General features: G+C 40.5%; 1 protein-coding gene across 1 annotated transcript in view; it reads right to left on the bottom strand.

The window, feature by feature from the left end:
* CNST (consortin, connexin sorting protein) overlaps positions 1–27874 on the bottom strand; it is a 114515-nt gene that overhangs the window by 69458 nt on the left and 17183 nt on the right. The window contains exon 2 of the mRNA XM_049635121.1: positions 1757–2185. Within this exon, the coding sequence (XP_049491078.1) occupies positions 1757–2135 (379 nt within the window). The 5' untranslated portion in view covers positions 2136–2185. The remainder of the gene's footprint in view (positions 1–1756; positions 2186–27874) is intronic.

Consider the following 27874-nt stretch of genomic DNA (forward strand, 5'->3'; position numbering starts at 1 on the left):
GACGGTCTGTGGGACCGAGCCCCGTGTCGGGGTCTGCGCTGGACGGTTTGTGGGACTGAGCCCTGTGTCAGGGTCTGTGCTGGCAGCACAGAGCCTGCTTGGGATTCTCGCTGTTCCTCTTGCTGTGCCCCTCCCCCTTCACTTGCACACTCTCTCAAAATAAATAAACATTAAAAAAAATTATTTTAATTTCAGCCTACTAAGGAAAAGCAAGGATGAAGGGATCAGTCAACAGGAAAGCCTAATTATAAGCTACAGTAAAAAGTTATCAAATGAGGGCATCTGGGTGGCTCAGTTAGTTAAGCATCCTTGGCTCAGGTCATGATCTCATGGTTTGTGAGTTCGAGCCCCGCATCAGGCTCTGCACTCTCAGCACTGAGCCTGCTTTGGATCCTCTGTCTCCCTCTCTCTGTGCCCTCCCTCACTCGTGCACTCTCTTTCTCTCTCAAAAATAAGTGAATAAACATTTAAAAAAAGTTATCAAATCACTTTATTGAAATAATAAGGATAAGTCTGTAGGAACCGGAAAGTTTCATCTTTTACTCCAAATGAAAAAACGAATAAAAATACCAGATATGGATACAATGACTATATTTCTAATCAGGCAAAGAAGCAGAAGATGAGAGGAGACGTTCTCCTTCGTCCTCTTGAGCTTCATGCAAAGACGGCTGACTTGGGTGAAGCGGGGCTATACTAGGAGTCCCAGCCTAAGATGTGCCTGAATGTTGCAGGCCCACATGTTTCTGATGAAAAACAACCAGGGGCTGCCTGTTCTCAGGGGTGCCTGTGATTCAGGGGAAAACAAGGTCCAAAGCTCCCACCTTTAACTGCCAAACTATACACCAAACAAGAAATACTCTGGGGGGGGGGGGGGGGGGGAGAAAGAAATACTCTGAATTACTTTGTAACCAAAGTGATACAATGAAAACTAGATGTCTTATTCAACACTGATGTAAGATGTATATTAATATATGCTAACACAATTATTCACTTCTGGAGTTGGAAAGATCCCATGAAGAATTTTATGGGAAGGAAGAAGACAACATATGTTTATTTATTTATTTATTTATTTTTTAATTTTTTTTTTCCAACGTTTTTTATTTTTGCGACAGAGAGAGACAGAGCATGAACGGGGGAGGGGCAGAGAGAGAGGGAGACACAGAATCGGAAACAGGCTCCAGGCTCCGAGCCATCAGCCCAGAGCCCGACTCGGGGCTCGAACTCACGGACCGCGAGATCGTGACCCGGCTGAAGTCGGACGCTTAACCGACTGCGCCACCCAGGCGCCCCGACAACATATGTTTAAAGTACCTGGTGTGAAAGCATGTAAAATAATTAAAATTTCAGCACGTTGTTATGGCAAACTACTGGGAAGAGGCACAAAGAAGTGGTACAGGCGTGCGAGACGTCACATGTGTGACATGTCACCCGGCTGGATCCATATGTGCTACTGGAGAAACAGCTCCAGAGTCTATTAAGAGAAGTTCGTGGTTCGTGAGTTCAAGCCCCGCGTCGGGCTCTGTACTGATGGCTCAGAGCCTGGAGCCTGTTTCAGATTCTGTGTCTCCCTCTCTCTCTCTGACCCTCCCCCATTCATGCTCTGTCTCTCTCTGTCTCAAAAATAAATAAACGTTAAAAAAAATTAAAAAAAAAAAAGAGAAGTAAAGCAAGATGTAGGACAGTATACAGAGTATGGGAGAGAAGACAGTTTATTTTTAGGTAGAGAACAGTATAAAAAAGGATTTTTTAAAAGTACCTTGTGCTATCTTCTTAGTGGTGCCTCTTTTGGTTCTGGAGCTTCTTTTTCCAGGTATTTTTTTGTCCTTTCCCACGGAGGCCTGCCCGTCCTTGGGGCTTTCATAGGAAGTGTCCCCCAGGTTCTCACACACAGCCACCTCACAGCTGGGGGTGCAGCGCTCATTATTGTTGAGACTGTCCTGCTCGCACACTGCAGGTCTGCCCATTGCACTGGCACCCGGGCTCAGACGCTCCTGCCTGTCCCCGTCAAGCTGATTTTCATTTTCATCGGATGCAGAAGCTAAGCGTGTTACTGTACTTCCCACGCCGTCACCAGGATGATACCCATCTTGTGGTTCTATCTGCAGATTATATGTAGGAGTTTCGCTGTCATCCATTAGAGCATCTTTTGTTGAACCATTTATGTTTCATCAAAGTCCTTCCATGTCTACAATGACAACAGAGAAAAAAAGCTATTTCATTTTCTAAACCCTGGGTTCTCAGTGATCGTTGTCTCTTGGGTCGTTTCGCTGTGAGCAGGGAAAGGATGGACATGACCACAGCTCATTCCTACTACTTCTTCTCGCTCACCACCCCACCCAACCTCCACTGGTTCTTGCTTGAAGACAAGCGTTCTCAACCCTGGCTGCGTGTTTACTACCTGGAGAGCCTGTCCAAGATGGAGCCCTGGTACTGACATACGTAGGTAAGTTCCCCATGTTATTGTCCCGTGCATGATGTTGGGACCCCTATCTTAATGAAAGCAATGAAACTACTGGTTAAATGAGGTCATCTGCTAAAATCCATCACTCATATGTTATCCCTGGATATTTACCAGACAAATGAAAGCCGGGTAAGTCCTCATCTGGCTGAAAACAGCAATATTTGCCAACGAGCACATTTAAGATATTTTTTAAATAAATTGAAAAAAAGGTACGTAGAAAATTTAGGGGGTATATGCTGATACCATAGTCTCATTACATCATTTATTTCCACAAAACAAGCCCTGGAAAGTACCTTAGAATTGTCAGCAAATTCCTTTTATACAATTGAAAAAAAAAAAAAAAAAGGAGGGCCACAATTAACTCTAGACTAGTTTAGACTTGGAAAATCTAAATCTGCTCCAAGGATCCTTCTAACATTTTAAAACTACACAAAACAGATTCTAAGCCTCTCTTGTCAGACATGTCTTGTCCCCTCTTATCCTCTGAAAGTATATTACATTTTAAGGAAAAATTATGCCAGCTAGAATTTAAAATTTTTTGCTTGCCAATCATTATTTTGGGTTTGAATCAAATATAATATTCCAGTTATCTGAGAAAAAGTTTAGTGATTTTTTTTAATTCTTCAAATTAACAGAAATGCTTATTTGGCCTTTAGAATCATGTAAATAAAGTGTAATTCTTTTAAAACATGAAGACAAAGTACAAAATAAAACATCAGCCCTACCTGGATTGTATCACATGTTTTCAACATATTTTGCAACTGGAATATTTTATTTGATTCAAACATAAAAGTACTGGCTGGCAGAGATAAAAATATCTAAATCTGGACGGTATCACTTTCCTTATACCACATAATCTCTATTAGCTTAGGTTTAGCCCTAAAATAAATTCTAAACAGAGAATAGTTCTTAATTTAAAAAGCTATTATTTTAATGAGGTATCTTTGAGATCACTATCATGAGAGAACTCAGCCTCAAATGACTGTTAAAATGTCTGTGGCTGGAGGAGCCTGGATGGCTTAGTCGGTTAAGCGTTTGACTCTTAGCTCAGGGCTCTGCTCTGGGCATGGAGCCTACTTACTAAAAAAATAAAAATAAAATCTCTGTGGCTAAAACAGACAGAGATCAACAGAACAGGAGAGAGAGCCCCGAAATAAACCCACATGTATATGGTCAACTAATCTATGACAAAAGAGGCAAGAATATCCATAATAGGGAAAATATAATTTCTTCAATAAACGGTGTGGGGAGAACTGAACAGTCACATGCTAAAAAATGAAACTGGACCACTTTCTCACACCAAATATACTGAAAAATAAATTCAAAATGGATTAAAAAGACCTAAATGTGAAACCTGAAACCATAAAACTCCTAGAAGAAAACAAGACAATAAACTCTTAGATATCAACCTTAGCATCATTTTCTAGATATATCTTCACAGGCAAGGGAAACAAAAACAAAAACAAAAACCTATGAGGAGTACATCAAAATAAAAAGCTTTTGCATAGCAAAGGACACCAACAAAATGACAAGGCAATCCACCGAATGGGAGTTAATAAGGTTAATATCCAAAATACATAAAGAACTTCTACGACTCAACACCAAAAAGCCAAATAATCTGACTTAAAAAATGGGCAGAGCACCTGAACAGACATTCTGCCAAAAACCAAACCACACCAAAAACAACCCAAAAACATATAGATGGCCAAGAAAACATGAAAGGATGCCCAACATCACTAATTACCAAGGAAATGCAAATCAGAGCCACAATGAGATATCACGTCATACCAGTAAGGATGGCTAGTGTCGGCAAGACAAAAAATACTAAGTGTTGAAAGAATGTGGAGAAAAGGGAACCCTTGCACGCTGTTTGTGGGAATGTAAACTGGTGCAGTCACTATGGAAGACACTATGGAAGTTCCTCAAAAAATTAAAAATAGAACTACCATTTGATGCAGTAATTCCACTGCTGGGTATTTACCCAAAGAAAACAAAAACACTAATTTGAAAAGATGTATACACCCCTACATTTATCACAGCAGTATTTACAACAGCCAAGTATGGAAGCAACCTACGTATCCACTGATTTAACGAATGGATACCGAAGATGTGGTATATATATACGCGACGTAATGAAACTCAACCATACAAAGGAATGACATTTTGCCATTTGTGACAACAGGGTCTTATACTAAGTCACATGAGTCAGATAAAGACCAATACCATATGATCTGACTTATGTGTGGAATCTAAAACCCAAACTAACCAGCCAAACAACAATAACAACAGCAAACAGAAACAGAATCACGAATACGGAGAACAAACTGTTGGTTGCCAGAAGGGAGGGGGTTGGTTGTAGGGGCAAAAATGGTGAAGGTGATTAAGAGGCAGAAACTTCCAGTTATAAGTAAGTCACAGGGATGAAAAGTACAGCATAGGGAGTATATTCAATAATACCGTAATAACTCTGTACAGTGACAGATGGTAACCACACTTACAATGGTAGTGTAGCAATACATAAAATTGGAGATTATGTTGTACACCCGAAACTAATATGACATCTTCTGTCAGATATTACTTCAATAAATAAACAAGTAAAGTACATGTGGCTGATGTGGTAGAAACTACCCAGATGTCCACTGATGGATGGGTAGATAAACAAAATGTGGTATTATTCATAAAGGGAATATTATTTAGCCCTAAGAAGGAATGAAGTTCTGATATATGCTAACACACGTACGGTCCTTGAAAACGTTATGCTAAGTGAAATTAACCTGACACAAAAGGATGAAAACGGTATGATTCTACAATAGGCAAATTGATGGAGACAGAAAACAGATTAAAGGGGCTGAGGGCAGGGGAGAAGAGGGAGTTTTGGTTACAGAGTGTTTGCTTTGGGTGATGGAAAAGATCTGGAAACGCAGTGGTGATGGTTACACAGCAGCATCGATGCAATTAATGCCACTGCGTTGTAGAGTTAAAAACGGTGAAAATGGCATATTTTATGTTTCATATATATTATCACAATAGTGAAAAGAAATGTGTGTGGCTATGAAGGAAAAAATGTCAGCCCTTAAAACTAGTAACAGCCTTAGTTATTTCTGATTTAAACAATCAAGTTATATTCTGACATGTATTTGAAAGTACAGACAGGTCACGTGCCAAGGAGGAAGTGGAGAGCGGAAAGCAGTCTAGAGAGCCGCAAACAACCACACTTACCTCCTGTTAAGTTTCCATCATGCGTTAGAAACTGTGACAGGCACTTTACACATTTTAGACCTAACCCTCCACGCAAGCCTACACAGGAGGTACTCATATTGTGTTTCAGATGAAGAATCTCAGGCTTGGACAGGCAAAAACAACTTGTTTAAGATCATATTCCTGGAGGGGAGTAGAACTGGATGTGAAACCGGGTCCTTCTCCAGGAGTCTTGTGCAGTCCAGTATCCAAAAGCTGAGAACTCAGGCCGACTGAGGCTCAAATGCTGGTGCTGTCTAGCCTCTCCAGGCTCCAACCTTCTCATCTGTAAGTGGAGAACCACTGTACCCACCTCAGAGTCAGTTGTGAGGCTCAGATATCATGGCAGGTAACACACTCAGTGGAGTGCCTGGCCCGCAGTGAATGCTCAAAGTTAGCCATCATTACTCCCTGAGAAACCTCATAAGCCGGTGTTCAACACTGGTAGGTTTATTCAAGTGGGTCCCTAGCCTTCCTGCAGGTTCAGAAACAGAGCTTTTCCAGACTTTCCAGAAATGATAAACTAATGCTAACCAGCATCACTTGAAAATGCTGGAGTTTAACTTATCATGGGAATATTTCACTTGGTTACTAGAACACCTAAGCATCAGTTCTGTGCATCCCGTTTCAAATGATTAAGCTACGTAGAAATTAGTGATTAAGGCTTCTTGGTGAGTTTAAAATTACAGATCGCATTTTGCAGTTTTGTTGAATGTCATGTACCGAGCCCTGTGTTCAACTTTTCAGACCAATACTCTTATTCAGTTGTCAGAATTACCCTAGCAAATAGGTAACTTTTAGTACCATAATACTAATGAAGAAACCAAGGTTCTTATGTCTTCAAGACTCATTCTGCTAGTGAGGTCAGAAATGGAACATGGACCAGTTATGATTCTGAGGCCATACTCTCAATCATTATGTTCTAAGGACAAAGGGGGAGAAAACAACTGAAAGAGCATTTCACTCCAGCTGTGGTGTACCTCAATGAAAACATTCCACCTACAGGAGGGGACATGGCTGTAATGACCAAGGAGTTCAAGTTCCTGGAAGTACTCTCTTTTCCAGGGAACTTCCGGATCCACACGAAACACCGTTTCCTATGGCTCGCCTTCTTGTGTTGAGAACTCTTTCGGGCCTCAAGACTTTTTGCTGCCTACTATTTCGTGATAACGTAATTTAATTCTCAAAAGGTAACTTTGTAAACTCCTTTCCAACACTAATTCTCACAGTCTTTCCAAAGTGTGAATGTCCTATAATTATTCTTACAGGGTACCTACCAATTATTCAAGGCCTGGCTCCAAAGTCCACACCCCCCCCCCCGCCCCCATCCCAGGTCTCCATTCCAAAAGACCCGTGCAGAACCTACTGCTCTTTACCGCTATGTCGCACACACAGCCCTTTCCAAATCCTGCTCTGCACTATGTGTTTCTGCACAAGTGTCCTCTTAGATTTAAGCCGCTTGACTACCCATAACCCAGCCACAGATCATTTTTATCTTTCATAATACGTAGCCCCAGGCCTTGGGGTTTTGAGACACAATAAGTGTGCAGGACTGACTCCGGCATATTTTGGCTTTTAACAGCATGGTTGTGAGCACTGCCCAAGTTTCCAGGCTCTTGGGTGAAAACAGCATTCCTAATATGTACACTGTGTTAAAGTCATCTGACGGGTTGACTCTGTGCAGCTGAAAATTTCAAGCCCTCATATACAAGTCAGGCTTAGACAAAGCTTGAAAAACCACAAGGCTTTGTGGAAGAAGCTTTAAGTAAAGCAATAATTCAGAGTAACAGACTAACAAAAAGAAACCCACATTTTGTCAAAAATACTCTCAATCCCAGGTATAATTTGACTTCCTTTTTTGATACATCCTAATGGATATCTGCTGAGATTAAATATCAGATGTCACTAAAACTAAAAACTTTATAGGAATGGTTAAACATATAATGCCCAATTATTTTATTAAAACCCTTGAAGAAGATTTTGAGTGACGTTTTTCTATAATCCATACCAATTAGGCCTCAATACTTACTTCCACTTTTTTTTTTTTTTTTTTTTTTTTTTAATAAGCTCTAGACCCAACGTGGTGCTTGAACTCAGAACCCTGAGATCGAGAGTTGCATGTGCTACGGACTGAGCCAGCCAGGTGCCCCTTCTTAAGAATTAAGATGTAACCCCGAGTTGAAATTTGATGACTTCATAGTCAAACCAAAATTTGAAGGAAGGCAGTTCCCTAACCAATAAGATATTGTATTAACCACAAGTTCAAATTTGGCTACTCTGAGTCAGTTCAGAATTGAGAAGAAAATCACCATACACATATGTTGTATTTACTATGGGGATTAAACATCACTTTACATTTTACCATCTTACTACATATTCCAATACCCTTACTTCCCAGTGCTAAATCTCAAATTTTCTGTGATTTATGCTTTGTTTAGATACACGTACCTGTAGGCAATATTCAGTGTATCAGTAATAAAAAGTATGCCTTAGAGGAATGATTTTCAAAAATTTTGCAACCCAGAATAAGAAATTCATTTTTCACTGAGATCCTGTACACACAAAATATGTATCTATAATGGCAACAAAGGTTCCTTGAAACTAAACACATTCTGATACATTCTCTATTCTATTTGATACTATTTCATATTTTTAAAAATGTTGATCGTGGTGCCTGGGTGGCTCCGTGGATTAAGCATCCAACTCTTGATTTTGGCTCAGGTCATGACCTCACAGTTCATGACACTGAGTCTGTGTTGGGCTCCCCAACTCATTCATAACCTCTCTCTCTCTCTCAAAATAAATAAACATTAAACACATTTAAAAAAGGTTGACTGAGATCCATTAGGTTGATTTCATACTCTGCTAATGAACTCTGACCACAGCAACATGTTATGAGGTGGTTTCTAGGAATTAATAGTATCTTAACCTGAGAACAACCATCCAAGGACCAGAGAAGTTTTTGATTATCTCCAATTTGTTTTCTGAAAACGATGACAATCATGTGAAACTCAGACATCAACTTCATTAAAATGTCCCTATAATTTTAATATCATGATTTTTGCTAATTTATATCATTCTCCTCCCCTTAAAATTTAATTGAAATATTAAGCTTGATCCAGGGTCCCTTAACTGACATCTTTAGCATGAGGTATATTCTATAACTGTGCTGTTCAGTGTGGTAGCCACAAGCCACAAATGGCTACTGAGCATTTAAATATGCACAGTGAGACGGAGAACCTGAATTTTTACTTTTATTAAATTTCAATTAATTTAAATTTAAAACCAGGTATCAATTCAGCTATTGAAAAACCTATGCATGTTTGGAAAAAATTGAGTATGTGAATCTGCTTTCTTTTTTATAATTTTTTTCATGATTATTTATTATTTGTTTAACATTTATTTATTTTTGAGAGAGAGAGAGAGAGAGAGAGACCAAGTGAGTGGGGGAGGGGCAGAGAGAGAGGGAGACACAGAATCTGAAGCAGGCTCCAGGCTCTGAGCTGTCAGCACAGAGCCTGACATGGGGCTCGAACACATGAACCACAAGATCATGACCTGAGCTGAAGTTGGACACTCAACCGAGCCACCAGGTGCCCCTTCATGATTATGTATTTTGAGAGAAAAAGAGAGAAAGAGAATGAGAGAGAGAGAATCCCAAGCAGGCTCCATGCTGTAAGTGCACAGCCCTACGTGCGGCTCAAACTCATGAACTGTAAGATCATGACCTGAGCTGAAATCAAGTGGTGGACACTTAACACACTAAGCCACCCAGGTGCCCCTGAATCTGTTTTCTCACCTGTAAGTTAAAAGTCTAAATATAGATCAAGTATTTCCAATGAAAAATGTGTCCAAATTGAGACGTACTGTACTTGTAAAATACATACCATATTTCATTTGAAAGATCACTGTGAATCCAAAGAATGTAAAATAGCTTATCAATACTTTTAAATATTGATTATACGTTGAAATAATATTTTGATCTAATGGGTTAAGTCAAAAATTATTAAAATTAATTTCACCTTTTAAAAAGCTTCTTTACTGTGGTTACTAGAAAACAAAATTCTATATATGGCTCACATTTTATTTTTACTGGACAACACTGCTCTCCAGGACACTGTCTGGACAAGTGCCACAGTAGCCAGTCATGGCTCACGGTAATCACTCCACCCCAGGTTCATTCTTGCTTATACATGTTATGCTGTAGGCATTTCCTGGCCATAGATGTTGCTATTACTATGATTAAACAAGGTAAATATGCATTTACCTTGCTGAAGGTTACTGAAGGAAATAGACTCTATATGCTTTTTTTTTTAAAGGATTTTTTTTTTTTTTAATGCTTATTCATTCTTGAGATACAGAGAGACAGCATGAGTAGGGGAGGGCCAGAGAGAGAGGGAGACACAGAATCCGAAGCAGGCTCCGGGCTATGAGCTGTCAGCACAGAGCCCGACGCGGGGTTCGAACCCACACACTGTGAGATCATGACCTGAGCTGAAGTCGGACGCTCAACTGACTGATCCACCCAGGCGCCCCTAGACTCTATATGCTTTTAAAATCACTTTGCATCTGCTTGTCCACATGGATGTTCAGGACGTAAACCCCAGGATCACGCCATCCTTTCTTTTAGGTACTTCTTGACGTCCAGATTAACTAGTGGGACAGCCTTACGGTAATCTTTCTAAATACTTTGATTTCTATGTAATGGTACAGTACAATAGTTAACCAGATTATTTTAATACTTCTTTAATAAGAATAAAAAACAATTTCATAATAAGAAATTCATTCTCAATATAGAAACAAGAAAGGTCATAAAAATGTATGCTTTTTTATGCATAAAAACATGACAAAATACGTGACAAAACCAAAAGACTGTAAAAGAAAACACCAGAAAAATGATCAGTTATAGTCAAACGTAAGGTAACGATTCTAAGGAAGAAAATAACAAACATGGATGTTTATTTATACAGAGAATGAGTCTAGAACACGAAGCCCGCAATGTTGGGCCCCAAGGGGGACTTAGGTGTGCCAGTGGAGGTGGGCGCAATGGCCAGGACCACAGCCCCGGAGAAGCAGAATACCGGGCCGTCAATCGTGTTGGAGCAGGTCAGGTCCTGTCTGGAGCACCTGGGGAAGAAGGACCTCCACCACGCCCGTCACCAGGAGAGCCCTGAGTTCCAGCAGCAGCTTGGGGAGCCCCCAAGCAGCCCCAACCCTGCCTCTCCAGGCTAGGCTCTGGCCTGGGCACTCAGCACCTGGCTTAGCTACCCTCTCAAGGGCTGGCCTCCAGCCTGCCTGGGCCACCCTTCCGGTACTCCCCTTGCTTGCCTGGGCCAGACCCCAGCGCCCGGCATCCCTTCCTTCAATCAGGTGTGGGCCTGCTGCCCTCCCACCTTGCCTGCCTGCCCACTTCCGGGGCACTTCCCACTCCGCTCAGGCCTTGAGTGTCCACCTTAAATGGGTCTCCCACACAAGAAGGAAAAGGAGGAGAAGAAGGAGGAGGGGGAGAAGGAGGAGAAATTAACCGAAATTATGTGACTCTTAAGCCCCAAACAACCTTGGGACAGATAAACTAAGTGAAAGAAAGCATAATTTGTTTAATCTTTCTCCGTTTCACAACGGGCCTCAGCTCAATACGGGTTCCACACATCTGCAGAACCTCTGAGTGCAAAATCCATTACATGAATGGAAATGATGGGTCAAGAGGCTCATTGTGGGTACAGCCAAGCCGTGGCAGTCACCACCCTCCTCTTTTGCCTCTCTCTCAGACCCAGACATATACAAGTTTTACTTGAAGGAAAAAAAAAAAAAAGAAGCAAATCTCTAAAATAGTATCAACTCAAGGACATCTTCAGGCATCCAGAAACAGATACATTTAGCAATAATTTCTAACAATATTTTCATTTAACGATCAGTAGAAATTTTGCCTACCTCAGGGTGACCGACTTTATGATTCAAGATGCTCCTAGAAATTAATGACTTCTCCATCTGAAGATAAAGGGTGAGCAAAGTCATAACATAGAAAGTTATCTGTACTGGCACGCCTGGGTGGCTCAGTCGGTTGAGCTTTGACTCTTGATTTTGGCTCAGGTCATGACCTCAGAGTCACAAGATCAAGCCCCAAGTCAGGCTCTGTGCTGAGCATGGAGACCACTTAAGATTCTCTCTCTTCTTCTCCCTCTGCCCCGCTTTCCAGCTGTCTCTCTCTCAAAAAAAGTTATCAGTACAACAGACGCATTTTGTTTAGTTTCACAGTTAATGCCACACACAGAGGGCATTTCACTAGGTTCAAATCTAAGTTGTGCTTTCTTGGTTTTAAACACTTCTTTGCCGCAAAACATATTGCAACCATACTTTGAAGCCACAACCAACAGAATAAGAACTGCAAAATACTTTTTGGTTCGGACCATAATGACCCCTTTTAAAATAAAAATGATGTTTACTACTATATACCTACTAAATATTTTCAGGGAAGCTGTCTTACTAACCTTTATACTTAGAGCACTTTGCTACACAGCTAGTAATATCAAGCTAACTATACTTTCATCGTTACATATACACAAACACATAGTTCATTAAAACCTTCCTTTAAGAGGCCTTACCAAATAGCATTCCCTGAATAAAATGCTGACTATTAACAGTAATCAACAGTCATTGAATATTTACGAAGTATCAGGAAGTGTTTCAGGCAGATATTTATATATATATAAAATTTAATCCTCACACAGATCCTACAAGGTAACTCTATAATTAGATCTGTATTATCGAGAAGGAAACAGCAACAGAAAGATTAAATAAATAGGCCAAGGTCGCACAGCTAGTACGTGTCAAAGTCAGGATTCAAACTCAAAGGTCCCGACTCCAGAGCCTATACCCTTAACCACGATAATCATTTTTATATTAATTTTAAAAATCAACTATTCTCAGATACACATTTTGTAAACAATAAATTGCTAGCTTGAAGGAGACAGCAACATAAACAATTTCTTGTATCTTCAAAGGCTTTCCAGTTCAGAAAATAGATTAAGACAAAATAAAACCCACCCATCAGACGGTTCGGTTGCTGTACTCCTCAAACATGATGAATTCGTTTCTTTGAGGTTACACATTAATCTATATAAAGCCCTGTGAGAGATCATCTTCAAGAATCTGACATGTACCCTTGTACACACAGGGTAACTAATATGAGGCAGATCTCACATATTTCCTGAACCAACACCACAGCTGGAGAAGAAGAAATCAAGTACGAGTCTCCAAACTGTTGACAGTGCACCACTAATGAGCAGAGAAATTCATCACACGTATAGCCATTGTACGCACGCTTGTTCATAGCTTACAAGGACGCATACTGGGCTCACATAAGTGTATGTATTCACTCTTACATACATGTAAAAATACACATTAAGAAAGAGTTGCAGACCACCTCTGGCAAAGGCAGACTAGCTCATTTCAGACCAACCCTCCCGCTGGTAACAACTAGGAAAACTGGCAGAAAGTTTCAATTTGCAGGCCAAAAAAGCTGAGCAGAGCTTTTAACAAACTTACAGACCTGGCGGAAAAACTGAACTTCAGGGCTTGCCAAGAAACGGGGAGCCTCAGGCTTTCATGTAAGACCTCAAAGGGCTACTCCCTAGAGCTGAAGGTGAGCCTGTAAAAGAGACTAGCTTCACAGGGACTAAAGCTCAGCAGAAACATCTTCATCTGCCGATCAGTCAGGTTGATCTGCCGGCAACATAAATAAATCCCCCCTGGGAGAAGAAATCCAACGAAGGCTCAAATTACCTCCACAAGTTTTCAACCATAAGGTCCAGTATATAACTCGAAGTAACCAGGCGCACAAGAGATCAAGATTGGACAAAAAACTGAGAGAAAAAGCAGTTAAGAGACACAGATTCACGTGAGATCTATATATTGGGAGTTACGTTACAGGAACTTAAAAATAACTCTTGCTAAAATGTTCAAGGACTTAGGGGCATCTGGGTGGCTAGTCGGTTGAGTGTCTGACTTCGGCTCAGGCCATGATTTCAAGGCTTGTGACTTTGAGCTCCACATCGGGATCACTGCTGTCAGCGCAGAGCCTGGAGCCTGCTTTAGATCCTCTGTCGCCCCTCTCTCTTTCCTCCCCTGCTTGCGCTCCGTCTCTCAAAAATAAATAATCACTTAAAAAAAAAAAGTTCAAGGACTTAGACGGGTAACAGAAATTTCAGAAGAGAACTAGAATTGGTAATAAGCAGCAGAAGCAAATAGTTTACTTTGTTTTTTAATCAAATCATTAGATTTGAATTTTTAAAAATCAACTATTCTAGGGGTGCCTGGGTGGCTTAGTCGTTAAGCATCCGACTTCGGCTCAGGTCATGATCTCACAGTTCATGAGTTCAAGTCCCACGTCAGGTGAGCACGAGCCCCGCTTTGGGTAAGCTCGAGCTTCAGGTGAGCCTCACTTCTCTCTGTCTCTGCCCCCTCGCTCACTTGCACCCCTCCCCCCAAAATCAGATATTCTATTAGATATCAGATCAGATATTCTAGATCTTAAAAATACAGTAACTGAGGGGTGCCTGGGTGGCTCAGTGGGTTAGGCATCTTGATCTTGGCTCAGGTCATGACCTCATGGTTCGTGACATGGAGCCCCGCTATGCTGTCATCGCAGAGCCTGCTTGGGATTCGCTCTCTCTGCCCCTCCCCCACTTGAGCTCTCTCCCTCTCCAAATAAATACATAAACATTTTAAAAAGCCCCACAGTAACTGAAATTATTCCAAGTATGGAACTCAAGGGTATATTTAACCTTTAATATATACTAATTTCTAAAACAGTTTAGAGCGAAAGAAATAAGTGTGTGACAACTTTTGAATTCATTCAAGACTATCTATGAACTTTTTAATCAAATCTAGAAAATTTTTATTTAAATGAGTTGTTAAGGGGAAAAACAAAAAGAGTAACTTTCCTACACTCTATTTTCTGGTGCTTAAATCCAGTCACTGATACAGACTGGGCCTGGCTAAGCATACTTTACCATCAAGAACAAATCTTTCCCCACAATACCTACTTCTTGCCTTACGCTGATTTATGAGTATTTTCTATCTCTGATCATTTTAGAATAAATACTAGACTCAATGAGAACTGATATTCCCAAACTTCTAAGTTATAACTAAATTAACGTGCGTGCAAGATAATAATCAAATACTGTCTTTCACAGAAGCACACTGACCACATACTTGCTATGTATTTGTGCCACCGTCAACGGTCCTGGGTAACTGGAGACCTGATACATTGCCACAAGGCCCAACTGTGTTGTTTGCATCAAATGTCCTTGATGTTTAGTAAATAAATGTTAGCTTTGAGTCCCAATGGTTTATTTTGCAGGTCCTAAGACAAGAAACAGAACTAACACTGAATTCAAGGACAGCCATGGATAACATGGAATTACATTCAAAATATCTGGAGAAAAAAATTTTTTTGCCACATTAACTTCTCACAGATAAATAAATGCTGTGCTGTACTTTGCAGGGAGAAACAGCAAGACAGAAAGAAGCTGGCTAATAGCTGTAATAAAACCACTGCTCCAAATCCTCAATCATTAGTGGGAATCATTAAGTGTATCAGTAAGGATCCTCTGAAAGATTTTTAATCAGAGGAGTGACATGATCAGGTTTATACATGAGAAAAATCACTTGTGTTGATCTTTTTAATGTTTACTTATTGGGGTGGGAGGGGCAGAGAGAGGGAGAGAGAGAATCCCAAGCAGGCTTCACGCTGCCAGTGAGGAGCCCATCCTCGATCTCACGGACGGTGAGATCATGACCTGAGCCGAAATCTAGAGTCAGACGCTTAACTGACTGAGCCACCCAGGTGCCCCACTCGTGTTGATCTTTAATAATATGAGGTTTCCTTTCTTTTTCCAGGTGAGATATGGGCTGCGGATAGGAAAGGAGAGGGTTAGCTGAAAGGGAGCAGTTATGGAGTTAAGATAACAGAACAGAGCATGGTCCCTGCACCAACGACAGCCCAGACTGGGGGGTGGTATGGCATCCAGGACACAGGCGGGGACACTGCCCTTAAAGAGGAGAAAAGGGGCACGTTTCCCGTTGTCCCAGAAGGATGCGGGAGAGTAACACTGGAGTTGAGTTAGAGACATTTCTAGGCCATAATGCATCTTTCTCAGGAAACAGGAAGTAGGGTATCTGCTCTAGAGGGAAGCACAGAAAAGGTTTAAAACCCCACTGAAGTTCACTCCACGAGAAATCCAGTCTCTAGTCTACCTGGTTGTATATGTTGCCTTCAAGTCAATCTCATGGTACACGTATGGCTCAAAATAGCAGCTGAAAGGGGATGCTTTTAACCTAACCTTCTACATGAGTGCAATGTGTCAAGAGAAATGCTGGAATGTTCTCACTATAATGGAAAGAGATTTCTTCAGCCTATCTCAACGCCAATTTTCACTGGTGCTCTCATTTTTCTGTCCTGCACAGCTCTGACACTCCTCTTTCTACTTCTTTATGTGAACAAGAAAATGCAGTTTATAAAATCCTTGCCTCTGGTTTATTTCACTTGAACAAAATGAATTCTTCGAGTCCTGGCCCATATTGTAACTGTTCTCAGTGTAGACCAGCGCCTCATTCAGATTCATCCTATTTCTCAGCACAGATTTTTCTGACACATATACAAGATTAAATTCTTGTACGACAGTCCACATACTGATTTAATGAATCAAGAAACACGAGTTCTGATATTAGCTCTTTTCTTAGGATTTAAGCTTCCTCTAAGAGTTCTCCAAACTCTAATGTTTGATGATTTTAGTTATTAGTTCCTGAGTCCTCTGTTAGTTGTCTTTTACTGCTTCAAGTCTAAAACAAATACTACTTTCTGGTTCACTACTACGTGAGCTGTAATCACTTGTTGATCTAGGCAAAAATGATAGCTACAGACAAATTCTTCTGCGACTTACACTGCCTGTCTTTCCTTATCTTGAAAAACAGTGATGCGAGGTTGCCCCTTGAGTGGGAATACGATGCTTCTGCCCCACATCCGGGAGGATGCTAGTTTGAACTGTTTATGTAACACGCTACTAATTCTTTGTTTCTTACCTAGTGCTCGTTGTACCTGAAATCACATCTTTGGCCGGCATTGAAAGCTTAGTACCAGGACCCAAAACAAAGCAAATCCATCTCTATGTGGAGACTGAACCTTGACCCCAGAAGTAGAGTGCTTTAACTGAGCTAACCGATGTTAATGTATCAACCATGATTGTCTACTGTGACTAAGACACACTTCCTAGATACAGTGGGGCGAAGACAGACACAGATGAGAAACTGTCACCTAAGAGCTTACACTCTAAGGTTAGCGCCTAAAATATAAAAAGAACTCATACAACTCAATAGTAAAAACAAACAAACAAACAAACAAACAAACAAACAAAACCAGGTTAGTAAAAAAATAATCTGATTTTAAAATGGGCAAAAGACCTGAATAGGTATTTCTTCAAAAAAGATTTATGAGGGGCTCAGTCAGTTAAGCATCAGACTTCGGCTCCGGTCATGATCTCACAGCTTGTGGGTTCGAGCCCCATGTCGGGCTCTGTGCTGACAGCCAGGAGCCTGGAGCCTGCTTCGGATTCTGTGTCTCCCTCTCTCTCTGCCCCTTCCCCCCTCATGTTCTGTCTCTCTCTCTCAAAAATAAACATTAAAAAAATTAAAAAAAAAAAGATTTATGAAAAACCAACAGGCACACGAAAAGATATTTAACATCATTAGTCATTAGGGAATGCAAATCAAAACCATTATATCATCAGTTAGAATGGCCATCACCAAAAAGACAAGAGATAACAAATGTGGGCGAGGATGTGGAGAAAGAGGGAACTCTTGGTGGGAATGTAAATTGGTGCAGCCACAACGGGAAACAGTATGGAGAATCCTCAAAAAATTAAAAATAGAACAACCATATGATTCAGCAATTCCGTATCTGGGAATGTATCCAGAGGAAATGAAAACACTAACTTGAAAAGATATCTGCACTCCCATGTTCCCAGCAGCATTTTTTATAATAGCCAAAATATGGAAACAACGAAGCGTCCATCTACGGGTAAACGGATAAAGACATTGTTATATGCACATGCACGTGCGTGCGCACACACACACACACACAATGTAATATAATTCAGTCCTACAAAAACAAGGAAATCGTGCCACTTGCAACAACATGGATGAATCTCGAGGAGGTTATGCTAAGTGAAATAAACCAGACACAGAAAGACAGATCCTGTACAATCGCACTTATATTTGGAACCTAAAAACAAAACAAAACAAAACAAAACAAAACTCATAGTTAAAGAGATCAGATTTGTGACTACCAGAGATAGGGGTGTGGGGCGGGAGAACCGTATGAAGCTGGGAAAAGGCACAAACTTCCAGGTACAAGACAGATAACCCGCAAGGTAGTATACAGAGAGTGACGGTGGCTGCTTGGCCGCCTGGTACATAGGGAAGCTGTGAAGAGAGTAGATCCTAGGAGTTCTCATCATAAGGCAAATATTTTTTCCTTTTTTTGCTTTCTCTTTTTATTGTTCCCATATGAGACAATGCATACCAACTAAACTCACTGTTGTAACCACTGCACAAAATGTGCAAGTTAAACCATTATGCTGAACACCTTCAGATTTGTACAGTGAGGCATGTCAATTATGTTTCAATAAAACTGGGGGTAGAAGGAGTTTATGCTTCCACAGGAAATGGGTACCGACCCTGTCCTAAACTGCCCTCTCCCCTCTGCAGAGAGGAGTGTGACCAATCACAGGCAAGTTCTTTGAGAATTCAGAGGAAGGAAAAAGACTTTTATTTGTAGGGAGGGTGTAATGTGTGGATATTTAAGAATATTCTACTACAGGGGGCCCTGGGTGGCTCAGCAGGTTAAGTGGCTGACTCTTGATTTTGCCTCAGGTCATGATCTCACGGTTCTTGAGTTCAGGTTCAAGCCCGGCATCAGGCTCCTTGCTGATAGCATGGAGCCTGCTTGGGATTCTCTCTCCCTCTCCCTCTCTCAAAATAAATAAACTAAAAAAAAATTATAAAAAGAATATTCTATTACAGAAAATGGTGTAAATAGGGAAGAGAGATGAAACTAAGAGTAGAATCACACAGCTTGACATGCTAGATAGAGGAAAGGTAAATAGAGCACACTTGTGCTAAATACAGACAGGAGGGAATGGAAGCATCAAAGATCACCAAATGTTCATGACATCATAGAGGACAGCACCGAGTATTCATGAAGGTACTGATATTAATGACTTTAATTCAGCCACCCATTAGTGACAGCCACTCAAGACCGACACACCCTTTGCCTGAGAAACACACATGAAATACGTAGCTGCCGCTCACGCTAACAGCACTCGCCGGGCACACTGGTGCCAGCGTTTCTCCCGGAGGGCGAGTGTTGGCTCCAGGAACAGCCTGAGGAGCTGTCCTGCTCACCTCCGTTCTGGTCCGCGCCATCAGGCGGGAAGTCTGACACAGCGGAGAGAGGACAGGACGTGTGAACACTGTAACTCAGCTCTCAGGTCTGCACGTGCACCCTAAGTGTGCGGAGGGGGAATTTCAAGAGAAGAAACAAGCATAAGGAAAACACAAAAGTGAGCAAATACAGGATGTGTTCTAAGAACAAACTGCTGGACTTTGGAAAAGGAGGACTGTAGGAAAGCAGGGAGTGATCAGATTGATCAACCGAGGCGGGGCTGTATCTTGATGACAAAGGAATTTTAAACCAGTGCTTCCCACACTACCTGCTGTGGAAAGAGCAGCTTTTTTTTTTGTTCTTCCAATAAGCCATGAATCACTTACTAGAAGAAAAGGAGAGGAGGGAAAAGACACTTAAAACACAAACCCAGCGGCGCCTGGGTGGCTCAGTCAGTTAAGTGTCCGACTCTTGGTTTTGGCTCAGGTCGTGATCTCACTGTTTGAGTTCAAGTTCAAGCCTTGCTGACAGCATGAACCTGCTTGGGATTCTCTCTCTCTCTCCCTCTCTCTCTCTGCCCCTCTCCTGCTCATGCTCTGTCTCTCAAATTAAATATATAAACTTAAACTTTTTTAGACACAACCCAATATTTAAAATTAATTCAATCCAGGTAAAATTTACCCTGTTGAAAGGCCATGGAAGTTTCTGGACACTCAATTCCTGGAATGCTTTCACTGCAGGCAGGTAACAACTATCTGGTGGACTGTCACCAGACCAAGGGCTGTGATTTGAGCAGCTCTGATTCAGACTTCCTGTGCATGGAACCAAGAAGGCATTAAAGGCTGTTGAACCAGGGGCCGGGGCTGAGAACCGTGCTCTGTGCAGACTCTCCGATGGTGAAACACAGGAGGGACCGGAGGAGGAGACGAGGGAGAGGTGAGCAGAGAGGTCCGCACTCAGGATGGCGGCACTGGAGACAGAAACATGACAGACCACGGAGGCAGAGTTCACAGTGGGGACTCCTGACTGGACGGGGAGGGTAAAAGACAGCAGACTGTGCTGCCAGAGTCTGGGGGCACAGCAGTGCCCTGGAAGAGAGCACAGGAGGAGAAGCCATGTGTTTAGCAGGCACGGCCTCTAGCTGCCTCTCCCGTCACCTCCAGATACAGATCCCTCTTCCCTCAAGGACACGCTAAAGTGGGAGAAGGTAGACGAAAGACGAACAGCAACCTTGAAGTTGTGCTTCACGTAAGCTTTTCCATTTTTGTGAAGGCTGTCATTCTTTGTGTGAAGTCAGTAAATCTGATCATTCTCAAGCATAGATATCTAAAAGTTTCACCTTCCAAAAGACAGAGTACTTATAAAATATTAACAATTCTACTCTTGGTGGATATAAAAGTTTACAACTGTCTTTTAAACTTTAACCAAGAAACATATCTACAAATTCCAAAGGTATTAAATGATATTGAGTACCATTAAAATCATGAAAAATAATACACACTGAAAAAATATTCTTGCCTCTGACATTAGCAGATATCTCAGAACACTTTCCTGCAAAACATTTCTCCTTTCTCCCTATAGAATCTGGTTCAGACACACGGAGGAAAATTACATAAGGCAGGCTGTGTGAAGTGTTAAAGAGAATCAGCTAATAGCTAAATAATGTTTCTTTCAACTAACAGAACTAAAGGCCAAATTTATTGAAATCACTTTGTGAAACCTTGTAAGAAATGTAAAACTGTAAAGTGCAATGTCCTCTTGGGTCTAAAACAGAAAAACAGTTCTTGAAAACTGAGAATATTGGCAAAATGTGAAATGCTATTTTATAAGAGCTTTCCCTGGGAAATCCTAGTAAAGGTAAGTTTTAAGCACTGTTATTTTTTTTCTTTAGGCCTCATATTTCTGCCTTTAGGACTCTTTCCACTGTGCTTTTTTTTTTTTTTTTTTTCTCCTAAACAGGTTTCTCAGTAATTTACAATTCTACCATAATACAAAAATAGTATTTAAAATCTGTTTCATGATCTGCCCCAACAAAATCTAAAGTGGATTTATTCATGTTATTCACACCATCTCTTGTTTGATAACAAATTTCTATCAAAACAAAATCATGATTCTAGATTATTTCTATTATTCTTTCCCCTACCTTATTTCTCTGTCTTTTCTCTCACCATTATCTTTATTATTCTATTAGCTGATAAAGTTCAGAATTTTCTAACTTCAAAAAGGTTAGAGAAAAACACATTGAAAGATATTAAACTATAATTTACACTTAGGACCCAAAACTTCAATCTTGGTATGAGATGGTATTTATAACTAACTTCTAAAGGGAAAAAATTTAATATTTACTATGGGCTATGAAGGAGAAAGACATTTTGATGAGAAAGGAGAATTCAACAAAACAGAAGAAAAAAAAACATGCTATATATATAGCTGACCCTCAACACGGGTTTGAACTGCATGGGTACACTTATATGTGGATTTTTAATAAATAGAGTTGTGTAAATCTACTTTCTGTTCCTTATGATTTTCTTCATAACATTTTCTTTTCCCTAGCCCACTTAATCGTAAGAATACAGTACATAATACATATCAATATAAAATATGCTAATCAACTATTTAAGCTATTGGTAAGGCTTCCCAACAACTGTCGGCTATTAAAGTATATGGGGAGTTAAAAGTTATACTGGGATTTTCCACTGTGCAGGCGTTGGCGCGGAGTTATTTCACATGAAGTACTAATTTGTACCACTTAGCTAAATAACACTAACAGCTAACACTTATTAAGCAATTAGTATGTGTCACACATTGCATTTTATTTTTTTTAATGTTTATTTATTTTTGAGAGAGAGAGAGAGAGAGAGAAAACGCATGCATGGGGTACAGGGAGGGCCAGAGAGGGAGACAGAGTCTTCAAAGTGGGCTCCACACTGACAGCAGTGAACTCAAGGCGAGACTCAAACTCACGAACCGTGAGATCATCACCTGAGCCGAAGTCTGACACTTAACCACTGAGCCACCCAGGCACCCCAAGCGTTGGATTTTATATGCTAAGCACTGTACCTTATATTATTAGCTCATTTGATCCTCCAAATTGCCCAGTGAAGAACAAAATTTTCCCATTTTTCAGATGCAGAAATGGGGACAGAGAAGCTTAAGTAGCCTGATCAAGGTCACAGAGCTACCAGAAGTGACCAAGTCAGGATTCAAATCCAGATTTCAGAGCTCACGCTTTAGATTTCCAAGCCACAGCCTTAATACAGGAAAGGTTGTGCATGGATTATATTGTAGAACATTGCATATTATGGTCAAATTAAAAAGTCATTAAGCAAAGTAGTAAAGAAATTCCTTAATTATTCCACTGGTAAGTGCTAAAATACCTTAACTTTTTTGGCTTTGATTTGTATTTAAGGATAGCCTGAATTGGCCTCTAAGGATAGAATGAAAAGTTAAAAATAATCTTCAACTGTGTCTCTAAATCTTCTGTGCACATTAAATAATCATTTGACAAACTCAACAGATAGCTTTTCCTTTATAAAGTTTCAATTTGCATCCAAAGATCACTTAACTATTAGATGTGGCGTATGTATACAATAGAATATTACTCGGCCATAAAAAAGAATGAAATCTTGCCATTTGTAACAACACAGACAGAACTAGAGTATATTATGCTAAATGAAATCAGTCAGAGAAAGACAAATACCATATGATTTCAGTCATATGTGGAATTTAAGAAACAAAACAAACAAGCAAAGGGGGAAAAAAGAGAGCAGGGGCAAACCAAGGAATCGACTCTTAGAGAACAAACTGCTGGTCCCCAGAGGGGAAGTGGGTGAGGGGATGGGTGAAACAGGTCATGGGAATTAAGGAGCACCCTTGAGATGAACACTGGGTGATGTATGGAATTGTTGAATCACCATATCATACACCTGAAACAAACACTGTGCTTACTAACCGGAATTTCAATAAAAACTTTAAAGAAATCACTCAACTATTAAGATTCTAGAAAATCAGGGGCACCTGGCTGGCTCAGTTGGTGGAGCATGCGACTCTTGATCTCAGAGTTGTAGGTTTGAGCCCCACATTTGGTGTAGAGATTACTTAATAAAATCTTTAAAAAAATTAATCTAAAAAATAAATTAATTAAAGAACTCATTAACAATAATTATTAAAGAGCTATCTTTGTATGTGACCTTCAATAATTTTAAATAAAGCCACACTTATAATTAACATAGAGCAAAAAAAAAAAAAACCCTCCATAATAATGGAGACTAGAATAAATCCTGGGATCTTAGTTTAAGGGATCACTTGAACTCATGGTTTTCAAGATAGATATAGAAATAAATATATGCAGACACAAACATATATTTCCTAGCTTCGTGCACTGAAAAATTCTAGAAGTAATGACCCAGTACCAATGAACACACCTAGCACCCAGATCTTAATTTCTAAAGACTGTCCTCCACTAAAAGGAACCATTAATCTTTTGAAGAATGATTGGTCCCAAGACTGGGAGGAAAGGAAGGTACAAGATGAACTTGGAATGCTTTGTGGTGCCAGAAAGTGAAGAAATCCAGAAAGATGGGGAACTGTTAAAAGGATGATGGAAACAGCCTGAAGGGGCTCCCAAGGGCAAAATGTAATAGATTACAATCCACTGATAAGGTAGGAATCCATGGCTTATAGGTAATATAAACAGATAAATAGGTAAGAAGAGACAATCCTTTCTTCAATACAATACCAACTAATAAATGTTCAAAGGATGATGGTTACTAAAAAATACCTTCTTTGCAACCATCATAGTAATGACTAATTCAGGCAAGAATCATTAATGGATGTCGAAACAACTGGGTATAAGATTCATCTGACAAACTCCACCTTGAACAAATGATTAAAGTTAAGATCATCAAAAATGGGACAAACTGATCCGTGCCTCCTGATTGTGATTCATGAAAAAGGACATAATTCCACTTCTCTGTCATTCTTGAAAAGATGCATAGCCTAAATCCAATCATTTGGGGACATTCTTCAAAATAACTGCTGTCCTCAAAACTGTCAAGATCAACAAAGAAGAAAGACAGGGAAACATTCCAAATTAAAAGAGGCTAAGAAAACACAGTAACTGAATGCAGTGTGATGTGTTGGATCTTGGGCTGGGGAAAAAAACCACGAAGGGTATTATCAAGGCAACTGTCGGGTGCCTGGGTGGCTCAGTCGGTGAAGGTCAAGCGTCCGACTTCGGCTCAGGTCATGATCTCATGGTTCATGGGTTTGAGGCCCGTGTCAGGATCTGTGCTTACAGCTTGGAGCCCGGAGCCTGCTTTCTGATTCTGTGTCTCCCTCTCTCTCTGCTCTTCTGTCACTCAAACTTTACCCCTCTCTCTGTCACAAAAATAAACATTAAAAAATTGAGGGGGGGGGGCACCTGAGTGGCTCAGTCAGTTGAGCGTTCGACTTCAGCTCAGGTCACGATCTCACAGTCTGTGAGTTTGAGCCCCATGTCGGGCTCTGTGCTGACAGCTCAGAGCCTGGAGCCTGCTTCGGATTCTGTGTCTCCCTTTCCCTCTGCCCCCTTCCCTGCTCACGCTCTGTCTCTCTCAAAAAATAAACGTTTTAAAAAATATTTTTTTATTAAGAAAAATTTTAAAAAACTGTCAAAATTTACATATGGATTACAAAACAGGTAACAGTCTTACATCAACATTACATTTCCAGACTTTGATAACTGCACTGTCGTTATATAAGAGAATGTCCTGATTCTTAGAAAATTCACCTTCCGATATATTTAGAAGTAAAAGATATGCCTGCAATGTACTGTGAGATGGTTCAGAAAAAAGTCTGTGTGTATGTGTGTAAATGTGTAACACAAACATATGTACATACATATACACGTGCACACAGAGAACAGAACACGATGATAAAGCCAAGGGGCAAGCTTGAAATCATCAGGGAATCTGTGTAAAGGAAAGGGGGATTCTTTACGCTATTTTTGCAACCTCTCTATAAGCCTGAAACCATCTTAAAAAGTTACCCTCCAGGGGTTCCTGGGTGGCTCGGTTGGTTGAATGTCTGACTCTTGATTTTCAGCTTAGGTCATGATCTCATGGTTCGTGGGTTTGAGCCCCACTCTCAGCACGGAGCCTGCTTGGGTTCTCTCTGCCCCTCTCCCATGCACATTCTCTCTCTTTCTCTCTCTCCACACCCCCAAAATAAATAGTTTTAAAAAGAGTTACCCCTCAAAACCTCTTTAATTTTTTTTTCTGGCTACCTTTAAAAAAGGATTCTTTTATTTTTCACGTATTTTATTTTACATCAATTAGGACAAAGTCTAATTCATCATCTTCAGTATTAAGAATCCATTTTGAAGTACATCCTATATCTTCTCCTAAAGTTTATAGGAATAAGCTATGTTTTCCAAGAATATTCAATTTGTTGTTAATTGGTAGCAGCATTTCAGAATAAATTATTTCTCAAGTACATACCCTGAACATAGCTATAGCTAAGTAACTCTATCTAATTTTAAGGAATTTTTATCTTCCCACACAACTCCTTTGTAAGTATATTCCACTCAGAAAGTTCTATTTCCAGTAAAAACTTCAGAAAAGTATTAACACAGTACAACCACTCTCATTATATAAAATCTTCCTTGAATTATTTCCATATAAAAAAAATCTTCACAGGGTCTGACAGAAATTTGGCAAAAGAAATTGAGTTTTAAAAAAGCGTGTGGGGATTTGGTTGGGGAGGTGTCATTAGAAAAAAAGGCACAGACATAGATGATGTACAAGGAAAACTGGGTGGTACGGGGGGAGCTTTCTACCCTGTGATTTGCAGCTTGATGTCGCCTTCCTGTGAACGAGTTTACAGCTACAAGGGAGAACATTTAAACCACATACTTTACAAGGCCCCAGGATCCGTTCTCCGAGAAACAGTGATGGGGAATACAATATGGAGTCCCTGATGAAGATCTAGCCAATGTGGTTGTTACCTTATCTGTGGACGGAACCGGTTGAGGAATGAAAGCATAGAATCACAGGGGCCAAACAGGACAGAAATAGCACCTGAAGGCAAATTACTCAGGGAAACACTGGGGTGTGAATGGGCGTTTTGAACTAAAAATTTTTTCTAAATGTTTATTCATTTATCTATTTATTTATTTTGGGTGGGTGGAGAGAGAGAGAGAGAGAGAGAGAGGATCCGAAGCGGACCCCGTGCTGACAGCAGAGAGCCTGATGCAGGGCTCTAACTCATGAACTGAATTCATGAACAGTGAGATCATGACCTGAGCCATAGTCGGATACTCAACCGATTGAGCCATACAGGTGCCCCGAACCAAAAATAGTTTCAATGCTATGAAGATATCTTCAGAAAGACACCAATTAAACCTATATATAATATACTCAATTTTTAGAAAATAGTAATTCAATTAGGAACAGTAAAAGAGGGACTGAAAAAAACCCAGCTCCTTTTGGTATGGAGTCAATCAAATATTGAAAGGTCTATTCCATGCAAAGTATCGTAACAGTTAATAGAATCCATTTGGAAAGAGAAATATGTTTGAAAATTGGGCTTTGGGTCCTCTTGAATTAGTCTTTGCAAGTCAGAGAACAACTTGTTCCTAACTTTTTGTCCTTTAAACTAAGCATGTATGTGTAAAAAAAAAAAAAAAAAAAAAAAAAAAAGAAGGCATGCTGGTAAATGGCAAAATAATGTCCTGTTGATTGTGATAAAATGTTAAGGGATTAGTTTTAGTTTGCTCAGAAACAGACTTCAATATTTTTATGCATTCATTTATTTTCTGATGAACATACTTTAAATTCTGCAAAAGGCTTCATTTTTTACATGTCAAGAATGAAATCCACATTCAGGCCTCAAAAGGTAAGCAGCTTTTATTATTTTTTAATATTTATTTTTGAGAGAGAGAGAGAGAGACAGAGTGCAAGCAGGGAAGGGGCAGAGAGAGAAAGGGAGACACAGAATCTGAAGCAGCCTCCAAGCTCTGAGTTGTCAGCACAGAGCCGGACGTGGGGCTCGAACCCACAAACCGCAAGATCATGACCTGAGCTGAAGTTGGACGCTTAACCAACTGAGCCACCCAGGTACCCCCAAGTGGTTATTTTTTTTAATGTAAGGAAAGCATCAATAAAACAGGCAACTGGTGATATTACATCTTAATAGAGGCAGAATAGAGCAAAATGAAGGGACCTTTTGATTTTGGAATCCTTCCCTCCTCCACTTGAAAAAGCTCCTGTACATCTCAGCTAGGTAACTGTCCTCAAATTAGCTCCCCTTTAGGAGCCTGGATTTCTTCACTGTAAGGATAAAATGAGGTGATGTATGGACGACTTCTAAGGCCATCTGTAAAGATAATTTTTTTTTTTAATTTTAGAGAGAGCAGGGGAGGAGGGAAGAGGGAGAGGTAGGGGGGAGAGAGGGAGAGAGGGAGAGAGGGAGAGAGGGAGAGAGGGAGAGAGGGAGAGAGAGAGAGAGAGAGAGAGAGAGAATCCCAAGCAGACGCCACATTCAGCACAGAGCCCAATGGGAGGCTTGACCCCATGATCCTAGGATCATGACCTGAGCCCCAAATCAAGAGTCAGAGGCTCAGCCAACCAAGGCACCCAGGTGCCCCATCCATAAAGATAAATTAAGACTGCTCTGGTAAATAGTCCCTGTGTGGTGAGACAGTCATAAAATTCTGTGCTCCAATTAAAAAGTCAACTGCCGGGGCGCCTGGGTGG

Source organism: Panthera uncia, chromosome F1, assembly GCF_023721935.1.
Source record: "Panthera uncia isolate 11264 chromosome F1, Puncia_PCG_1.0, whole genome shotgun sequence".
Taxonomy (NCBI): domain Eukaryota; kingdom Metazoa; phylum Chordata; class Mammalia; order Carnivora; family Felidae; genus Panthera; species Panthera uncia.